This window comes from Plectropomus leopardus, chromosome 2, assembly GCF_026936395.1.
Source record: "Plectropomus leopardus strain MGB_pleo_1.0 chromosome 2, ASM2693639v1, whole genome shotgun sequence".
Classification (NCBI taxonomy): Eukaryota; Metazoa; Chordata; class Actinopteri; order Perciformes; family Serranidae; genus Plectropomus; species Plectropomus leopardus.
Window position 1 is genome coordinate 3,422,805 of NC_142177.1, and position 10,434 is coordinate 3,433,238.

General features: G+C 43.7%; 1 protein-coding gene across 5 annotated transcripts; it reads right to left on the minus strand.

Annotated features, from left to right (window-relative positions):
- Nucleotides 1–6,555: 6,555 nt before the first annotated feature.
- LOC121950233 (acidic mammalian chitinase-like) lies at nt 6,556–10,028 on the minus strand. Of its 5 annotated transcripts, none has more exons than XM_088071610.1 (12): nt 10,004–10,028; nt 9,876–9,902; nt 9,519–9,723; nt 9,255–9,311; nt 8,955–9,120; nt 8,493–8,617; nt 8,260–8,383; nt 7,612–7,794; nt 7,401–7,517; nt 7,159–7,291; nt 6,943–6,981; nt 6,556–6,876 (listed from the first exon to the last, which is right to left on the minus strand). In XM_088071610.1, the coding sequence occupies exons 1-12, from the start codon at nt 10,026–10,028 to the stop codon at nt 6,674–6,676; spliced, it is 1,404 nt and encodes a 467-aa protein (XP_087927736.1). In that variant the 3' UTR covers nt 6,556–6,673. The 5 variants fall into 5 exon arrangements, with proteins under 5 accessions (XP_087927736.1, XP_087927731.1, XP_087927726.1 ...); XM_088071605.1 differs by having other exon boundaries at nt 6,556–6,847; nt 6,911–6,981; XM_088071600.1 differs by having other exon boundaries at nt 6,556–6,847; nt 6,908–6,981.
- Nucleotides 10,029–10,434: the final 406 nt, after the last annotated feature.

The window sequence follows — 10,434 nt, forward strand, 5'->3', positions numbered from 1 at the left end:
CTAAATTACTAATGTAAGCTTACCTTAGGATTTCACAAGGAACCGAGGTGGTTGAGTTTTGGATCTTCTTATATACATCACAAGATCAGGATATCAGCCCTCCTCATTTACCATGAAAGGTAGGTGGGCAATTATGACATGTTCTTTATGTTGTAGGTACAAAATATTTGATAAGATAAGTAAAATCAGACGTGAACTGACATATGGTGATAAGCGTTAGTATATGGTATGGAGACAGCATGTTTCTGTACAAGATATGACTCAATCTAGGTCATGAACTGAAAGCTTGCACTAGGAAAATTCAATGAAGCAACACAAAAGCAGAAAATATTTCCAGTGTATTACACATTGATCTTCTGAACACTGTTGGCAAACCACAAATCAAGAAATCTTTTGTGTTTTGATCATTTGTTAGCAAGTGTAATTTATTTTTATCACAGAAACACAGCTTAGCGCAATGCCCTTGCACTGTCCAAGGACATCGTCACCTCAGACTGACTTGTTTCAGATTATCAAAGTCATACTGCTCATGCATGCTTTACCACTTTTTACTGATTCACAAAGAACTGACAAAGTTTTTTTATGTGCATTAGCAAAGACTGCAAGTGTAACATATATAAGTGATCCCCAGACAAAAATGTTGCCATGGTTTGATTCTGCAAACCATGAAAACGTTAAATTTGTACATTTCCCATGTATCACATCAGCATTTCTAGAGTGACCTAATAAATGAGCTGACTGTCATCAGGAGGTGGAAGGGATTGTGGATGGTTTGTCACCTAGGCGAGATGCCTGCCAAGCTGCAGACCGCTGTAAAAGACTGACAAACAACAAAATCAGTTGTGATTTAGTACACAACTGAGTCATTGCCCTTATTCTAGTGGCTTTTTAGTATGGAAAAGTGGTTGTTTTTTACTGAAACAGCACTGTCTCTGAAAATGAAGAAGAAACAAATGATAACAAACAATCAACAGAACAAATCATGAGGGGTGGAGGCTCTGGCCAAAAGGAACAAAAAGGTGAAAAGAGGCTGAGTCAGCCCACAGAGGGCCATCAGACTCAGCGTATTTCCCCTAACTTCCTTAAAAGAACAGAAACGAACTACTCTAACTTAAAACAAAGACAGAAAGCTGAACTGCCGGAAACCCCCAACCCAAACAAACATAACAAACTAAAACACCAAAACCCGGCAATCTAGACATGCCGGGGTGAAAGGAAAGAAAATAAAAACCAAGGGAGAGAACCCCCACAAACCCGGCTGGTGTGCTGCCTCCTCCCTGCATGCATCTCGGAGAGTGAGCCTCCCACTCCGCACCCCCCTTACCTGCACTCCTGAATGAAGGAATTGGCAACAGGTGCTCAGGAAGGAGGGCGGAGGGAGTGCACGGGGAGAGGAGGAGGACAGCAACCGCAGCAACGGCAACAACACAGTGTGTAATTTTAGGCACACAACCGGGCGGCAAGCAACACCCCTACCCTGAGATTGTGAATACAGAGGAGAGCACATGGGAAAAAAAAACATTCACAACTAACAACGAGACAGCGTGTCGGCCAGAACATTGTCCCGCCCCGTCGTGTCTGACCTCAATGTTGAATGCATGCAAGAAAAGTGCTCAGCACATCAGTCTTTGATTGGAATTGCGCATCTGGTGAATGAACACTAGCAGATTGTGGTCCGTATAAACAACAGTGGGAGGGTTTGCAGATCCAACATAAACTTCAAAATGCAGAAGGGCCAAAATACGGGCCAGTGCCTCTTTCACCACAGTTGAATACACTCATTGGGGTTGGTTGAACTTCTTGGAAAAGTAGGAGACCGGATGGAGTAGAAGACGCGGGCTCAAACAGATCAACAGCGGACAGCGCCACAGCAGCCCCGACCTGGTTGATGGGTTTAGCATTGGACAGGGACAGGACAGTTTTCCCATCCTTGACAGATGACAGCGGGGCAGTTAACATGACAAAGCTGACTCCGCCACCTCTGCTCTGGAGTAGTGACAACATAGTTATGGTCATTCACTCTCTCTTGGACAACATAAGGCCTGCTGTAATGTGCCTGCAGAGACGAACCGGGAATGGGCAACAAAACTAAAACTTTGTCTCCAGGACTGAAACTGCAACTTTTCGCATCTGCATCATACCAGGATTTCATTTTTGCTTGAGCAACAGACATGTTCTGCTTAGCCAACTCATGGGTGCGATGACGCTTAAAAGGAAAGTTGCACAACCAGATTCTGTGGCTCACTATCACCTAGACATTGTCCTGCAGGAGTTTGAGAGGGCCCCGCATCGTGAACACGAGCTCTGCCAGATTAAACCCAGCGACTCCTGAACCACTTCACGAATAGCAAACAGGAGAAGATGGACCCCCTCGTCCCAGTCGTTGGAAAACTCAAGGCAGTGGGCGCGAAGCATAGACTTTTGGGTCTGGTGGAAGCGCTCAATTGCTCCCTGACTCTCCGGGTGATACGCACTCCACTCCAGCAATAGTGGAAGATACCAAGTTGTTTCACTATTTGGGCAAAAATCCGCAACATGAAGTTGGACTCCTGGTCTGATTGTATCATGTTAGGCAGCCCAGACATGGAAAAAAAACTTCACCAGTGCCTTAACCACTGCAGGAGCGGTGGTTATACGCATTAGGATGGCTTCAGGAAATCTCGCAGCAGAGCACATAATAGTTAAAAGGAGACTAAAGCCAGCTTTTGTATGGGGGAGAAGACCAACACAGTCCACCAGTACATGATCGAATGGCTCCCCCACAACAGGAATGGGATAGAGTGGATAGGGAGAAATGGTCTGATTTGGCTTGCCAGATCCTTGACAGATGTGGCATGTCTGACATTGCTGACACACGTCCCCCTTCATCCCTGGCCAGAAAAAGCACCGAAGGACAGAATCGTAGCTTTTATTAACCCCCACTTGGCCAGCAAGCGGGTTGTCATGTGCCAACTTCAGGATCTCAGGCCTGTATGCCTGTGGAACCACAATTTGTGTCACAACACCCCAATCATCCTGCAGCGGTGTCCATTTAGGCACGAGCACCCCATCCCTCAGGAAATAACCAGTGGACTGCCCCCTGATGTCATGCCCCGAAACAACCACATTAAAATAGAGGAGCCAGTGACTTATCACATTGTTGCTCAGCAATTAGCTGCTTGCAAGACATACACACCTTCGGGCCTGACGCCCCCAACAGGAGAGAACAAGCCAGCCGAAGTCGAGAAAACAGATGATGTAGCCAGGGCTGGGGAGGAAACGACAGACGGAGCAGCTGAAACCGGCGGAGAAACCAACAACATGGCAACATGACTCTACCCAGGTCAGCCATAAAACTGTCAGCTAACCCTATCTCATCTTGCCCAGAAATGTCCTGGCCCTGCCTCTGCCTCTCTGACAGAAAACACACCCCTATACTTCTGCTCTAACTCATCCAGGCACACAGACAGAGGAGCAGTCACTTCAGGATTGAGTAACACCTTGCCCCCGGCCAAATCATTAACCAAAATAAAGGACCCCTCAATTGGAAACTCCTCACTAACTCCAACCAAGACAGGCCCTTTTACTGGCTTAGAGTCAAGATAAACAGTATGCAAAGGCACCCCCACATACAGCATCCCAAACCCACGTACTAGAGCACTGGAGTTAACGGAGGACTTCTGTGACGAAGGCAGCACCCCTTTCAAAATAACTGACTGCGAGGCAGCACAGTCCCTCAAGATCACCACAGGAACCTTGGCCCCCCCATCTGCCAAAGAAACGCAGCCCTCCATAATAGAAGGAGAAAACACGCCATCTGGTTTGACTGCAGTGGACTGGCTAGGCAAAGCACGCGCACCGGAAGCGGCTTCAGTCTTCAACAAATTAACTGTTTTGGGTGAACTATTTCTTCTATTCAAAATAAAGCAGTTGTTAATGGTGTGGCCACGCTTATTACAATAGAAGCAAACTGGCTTATCCCTGGTCCCTACATCCTTACCACCATCTTTCACCTCAACATCAGTGCTCTGCTTTGGGGACTGAACAAAGGGTCTAGCTACCGGTGCACAGCGCTCTGAGGAGGGATGAGTTCTGTCAAACGTATCCCTGTGTGTGAGGACATACTCATCTGCGAGGACAGCTGCATCACACAATTTTGACACCTTCTGCTCATTAATGTGAGTAGCAATTTTATCTGGTAGACTCCTCAAGGAGCATCGGGTAAAGCAATTTGTCGAAATCCCGTATACTAGTAGCGTCGCACCAATGATCAACGCTTCTTTCTCATGACCAAATTCAATGTAAGTCTGGCTGTCTGAATATCTCAAGCGGTACCAACTCATATGCCCTCAACACTGCGGCCTTAACATGTGCATAATCCAGGCTCAACTCAGGTGACAAAGATGCATAAGCATCCTGCACACACACGGGAGAAGCAAAGGCTAACCATGCCTAGGCCACTGTAGAGTATTCGCAACATGCTCAGACAAGGTAAAATATTTATCAATGTCCCTTTCCTTAAACAGCGGGATCAAACGGAGGCATTTATTAACATCAAATTCATCACACTGAAAACAAGACAGTGGAGGCGAAGAGGAGCGGTGTAACTCCAGCTCCTTTAAATATAGCTGCCACGTAGTTTCCTCTAAATCAACTCTAATCTAAATCTACTCAATTCTTTTTCTATTAAATCAAAGCGGCGCATCTCAATTTCCAGCTCCTCCAAATGGAGCACCTCCCCCAAATTCCTCCCTCCCACGGACAGACTCCCGCCAGGTGAACACGCATCACAGGGCAAAACCCCCTTATTAGACAGCACAGAAAACAACTCAGATTTAACAACTCGATTCTTCAGTTGCTTAGACACAGGCACATTAAAATGATCAACAAGAAGGATACAATGCTCCTTCATGCAGCGATGGAATTTCTCAAGGGTCGGCTGCGCAATGAAGTCATCAAGACTGAACTCCATACCGAACACAAACGAAAAAAGGCCGAAGACAAGAAGAGAGGGGAAAAAAACAACAATGCACCCATAGTTCGGCAACAACACAGCGCGCAGAAGGGGAGAGCGAGAAAAAGAAAAAGTCGTTCACACCGAACAGCGCGGGAGAAGGCAGGCAGCACAGGAAAAAAAACAGGACACCCAGTGGTGTCCCACACGTGCGTAAAAACAACAAAAATGCACAAAGCAAATCACAGCAAACCAAACAAAGTGTCAAAGCAACAACACAAAAGTGTAACTCACACAATCAACTTGCAGCCAAAAAAAGTCACGATGACACTGTCTGCAAGACAAACAACCATGCCAAAAAAAAATCAGACACGGACACAAAAACCGAGGAAACCACTAATTAAGCGGGCATCCCGGACAAGCCCCCAAATATGTTATGGCTTATATTAAAACTAACAAAAGGCTCAACAAAGACCGCAGCATATGAAAGCACCTGACAGTTGAACACCGAAATAGGACAAAACTTTATTCAATACCGGTAAATTAACTGGTTTAAACCCCCGCCATGATGTTTCTCTGAAAATAAGAAGAAACAAATGATAACAAACAATCAACAGAACAAGAGGGGTGGAGGTTCCCGCCAAAAGGAACAAAAAGGTGTAAAGTCGCGGAGCCAGCCCACAGAGGGTTGTCAGACTCAGTGTCTTTCCCCTAACTTCCTAAAAGAACAGAAACAAACTACTCTAACTTGAAACAAAGATGCACCAGGTGCCATCTGGCCGCATTTTCAAGTGATGCCGCCCATGTGCATAATGGACATACTGTCTGCCGGCATATAATAACACCACGACAGGTTTCTTTTCCGAAACCATCCAGCAACGTTCCATGCACACAGCTTTTATCATATTGTTGTTGTAGGTTGATATTCATAAAGCTTGGTTAAAATACTTTGATAACTTTGTTTTGCCTTTTTTTTTAAATAAAATGTTGGGTTTTTTTTATAAATGCTATAGAAGGCTCCAAGCTACCACAGCAAATGCTTTTGTGATGGTATTTGTTGATATTTTGTAATAGTGTCATTTGTGGAGCTTACTATGTTATCTGTGGCTTTGCTAGCTTGTCTAAAGATTCCTAAGAAATCACTAGTGTAACAATCAAGTTGACTGTGGGAGACCAAAGAGCATTCTGCTGTTACCAGAAGTAATGGCTGGTAGACGCCAAAAGATGCCATTTTGTGCCACATTCATCATGCAATGCAATAAAGCATTAAAGTGTACAGGCCTCAGTAGGTGGGTGAGTAACATGCACTGCCCATGTAGGTAAGACTACGACACTTTTAAAATGACATCACCTAATGAGGTGGAGTCAACTTTTCTGCAGTGGCTAGTGACATTTCCAAACCAATGTGACCCCCCCTCCCCCCCTCCCCACCACAAATGGCAGTTTTGTCTGTATTGCTTTGAACATTTATACTACTGATATAATTCTTCATGTGAAACGTATGTGTGTAGCGTAATGTATAGACATAATTTTCGCTTTTAATTATCGATGAAACAAATTTTTGATTTGTCATAATAGTTTTATTCTCATGGAGCATTTACATTTTGAATTTTAAGGTGTTTTCTAAGCATCAAAATGTTATGATCAAAGACCATTAAAAAGACAAATCATTTCCCACAGGCATTCAGCTTGTATAGGTAGTACTGAGATGACAGTAAGTAGCCTTTAATGAATGAACTCTTATGGCCACACGCAGCACTTGCAGCTGTCGTCAAAGATAGTGCCGACTCCGCACATCCTCAGGTAGGTTCTGCTGCCTGCACACACATAGTAGCTGGTGTTGTCCTCTGGGTTGGCGTATATGCCATCAGCCTTGTCTTTGCAGAAGCCGCGTCCTGGGATAGGGATTGTGGTCTTAGTGGATGGAGCATTGGTGGTACCACTGGGTTTGACCGTTGTTTTGGTGGCTGGTGCAGCAGTGGTAACAACAGGTTTGGGGGTTGTGACAACAGGTTTCTTAGTTGTGGTTGATGGAGGCAGAGGTGTATCTGTAACAGATGAAAAGAACAAGAAGATATTATATCAGATGGACAGTTTTTTAAGCAGGGTAGCAGTGTTTTTCCCAAAAGCCTGTCAAACACTGTGCTTGATGACAGTGATACCTGTCTTACCATGGAGAGCTTTGAACATACTGGCTCATAAAAAAAAAGAGAAGCAAGACTCACCAGCATTGACAAGTTTGCGCAGATGGGACAGCAGAGGATGGCTTCCCTGTCCACAGAACTCTCCTTTAAAGTCATCTAGATCCAAGGCCCAAACAAAGGCACCACCAAAGTTCATGTCCTTCATGTACTGAACCTGTGAATTGAACAAGAAGACATGTCAAAAAAACTGAGGAATAACTGACTCTCCAACCCTGCAGACCAACCCTGAAGCTGTGATCCCTGTATAATGTTTTCCCTCCTACCTTAATCTCATAGCTCTCCTTGGTGTCAAATCCAACCCACTCGCTGTTCTTGCTGGCATAGGGAACTTTCTGGTCATCAATCCACTGAATGGTAGTCCCTTTCAGGAAGGTGCAGACCTAAAAGACCAGATTAATGAAATGCCATTGGGGCGTTCCATTTTCCATCCATTCTACTTGTGTTAGTATGCACTTTATTTTGTTTAGACTTTACCTCGTAGTAGGACCAGAATCCAGCTTCACGTGTGAATGGGCCGGCTGATGCAGCACCACTAGCTGGAGCACCAACACCGGTGTTTGATGATGTCAGACGGAAGGTACGACCGTAAGCAGCAAATCCCATCATTAGCTTGTCCACTGGGGTGCCTTGGTCTCTCCAGTATTTCATGGCAAAGTCCTGAAATAGAAAAGGAGGGATGAATGACATAGACTCAAGGCCTGTAGCAAATGACAATCCTTTTCAGAAATTAAATGGTATTCTGGGGATTAGTTATTCCACTTCTAAAAAGACTTTTGAGCAGAGGATGAAATATCCTGACATCTAGTCAGTGTCAAGACTTAACAATGCTGGACCCCACCTTTCCCATAATGCAACCAACTATATTTAACCCTAAACCCTCTGTGCCTGGAAAACTCCCAGATTTTTCAAACTCTAACGGCTTTTTGCAAATTTCTATTCTCCAGAACAAAGCTAAGACACTGTGACATTATCAGGGTTATTCTTACTTGTACTTGTGTCTGAAGAGTACTTCCTGTAATAAGTAAACAGACCTTAACATGTGAAATTGGTTCAGCCAAGCTGTAAAGGGTACTGGACCAACATAATTTATGTATTCCTGCATTACATTACTAATTTTCTTACAGTATTGAAGTAGATGAGGTCTCCCTTGTCATGTTTGCCACGATACAGAGGGCTGTTGTGTCCAGTGGCTCGCTCCCAAGCTCCATGGAAGTCATAGGTCATGACATTGATGAAGTCCAGGTGCCTGAAATGCATATGAAATACTGATTAAGATGAGCTACCAACCTATCATTGAAAACAAAGATTGATTTAAAATCACACATTTCCAAAAAAATAAATCTGCAGTAGCTTACTTGGCAATCTCTGCAATCTCATATCCAGCATCAATGGTTCCCTTTCCAGCAGACACTGCAGCAGTAAGCATGAGCTGAGGTTTGCCTGTGGCCTTGGCCTCAGCTGCGTATGCTTCAACAAGTTCCTGCAATTGAAGACACTTGATAAGAGACTTTCTAAAATATTGTTATCAGTGCAATAAATATATGTTCCCTATGGCTCATGAGTTCATTCCATCACCCCTCCCGCCTCACACTAAAAAGTTTAAACTCATTGCTTAATACTATGGTATGTTGAACGCTAATGAATATAGTACCTTAGGGTGTACAGCCTGGTCCTACAATGTTTTATTTGAACTCAATATGTTTTGAATTTGGTGTTGAAGAAAGTTTTGTAATCGGTGGGAATCCTGATTTGGCATGTTGTGGAGACTGGATTGGGGAGTGAAGGTGGGGAGGGAGTGGGTGAGGATGATGTCAAACCTTGCAGAGCAGACTGAATCTCATCTTGTCCACTGGAGGACTTCCACGAGATCCAGGGTACTCCCAGTCCAGATCTAGACCATCAAATCCATGACGCCTCAGGAATTTGATGGAAGACTGGATGAATGTCTGACGGTTGGCTGGAGTGGACACCATGATGGAGAACCTGAGGAAATTTGTGTAATGTTAAACATCACTTAGTAGCATTTTCCTGAAATACATCAGAGCTAATGATTTAACACTCCTCATGGTATTTTTGTAATGAAGCACAAACTTGATAAATAAAGCAGAGGCACTCACTGAGTTGAGCCAAAGTTCCATCCACCAACAGCCAGCAAGGTCTTCAGACCGGGGTTCCTTTGGAAAACACATGGTTTGATATGATTAGATTAATGCAGAATTTTTGAGTTTGCAAGGGCTTGTTTATCCTACACAGCATTTGTAGCCAAACTGGATTTTTTTCATTTCACTTCATTTCCAATTTTGGTCACCCACAGACAGTTTGAAGCATAAGCTGCAGTACCTGTGGAGGATATTATATATTGTGGAAATACAAGTTCTTACTTGCTCTTCAGGCCATTGAAGGCCTTGTACAGGGTCTCATCATTCCATTCATAGGTAACCAACTCATTTTTGTTGTTGATGATGGAGAATGCATAAATCAGATGGGTGCACAGGAAGGGGTCCACATTTGCAGGTGTGTATTTCCCAGTTCCAGGTCTGTACTGGGACCAGTTGGTAAAATAGCAAGCCATCCTGGAGGCAGTTGCTGGAAAGTGAAAGCACATTTGTGTTCAACATCTCATGAAACCTCAATTATTTTAAGACATATAGGCCTAGTTTAGTCATAGCCAGTGTCAATAAAAACTTAAATATGTAGTTTCATGAGCATGTCATAAGATGTACTCAAGTGGAACTTACCCAGCTGGCACATCACCAGGCACAAGCCTAAAGAGATATAGAAATTAGGGAATGGATACCATGTAAGGATTTTAATGTATCATGATATCAAGGCATCACGGTCATGTAAAGCACTGATGACTGTTTACCTGCTAGAATGGTGAGCTTGGTCATCGTGATTTCAAAGCTCACAACTTTAACTTTTTTCTAGAAAAAAAACCTCCAGATATGTCAAGGAAAAAACAAAGACACAAAATGATATGATTAAACATGAAACAATTTTACACCAGTGCACAAAGTCCACTAATGTGAACCATCATAGTTTCTCTTAAAATCTTTTTTTTTTTACTTCTTTAATCATTTCCAATCCAGCCCTAAACATAACCGCAGTACTTTGTCCCAAATTTACTGTATACGTTTGTTTAACTCTAAAAATCATACTAAACTAGATCTAAATTTCTCCACTGTACATCGAAGAAGCTCTTGGAAGTGCAAGAGAGGAGAGAGAATTGCTTTTTCTAAATTCCAAGTGCAAGCTTACCTTGGGATTTCAGATGGAACCACTGGGGTTGTGTTTTGG

Coding starts and splice junctions, on each gene's coding strand:
- LOC121950233 (XM_042496175.2), bottom strand. CDS start 10,028: ATGACCAAGCTCACCATTCTAGCAG. Junction 9,724..9,875: donor CCTGGTGATGTGCCAGCTGG/GTAAGTTCCACT, acceptor TTCACTTTCCAG/CAACTGCCTCCAGGATGGCT. Junction 7,795..8,259: donor ACCTCATCTACTTCAATACT/GTAAGAAAATTA, acceptor TTTCTATTTCAG/GACTTTGCCATGAAATACTG.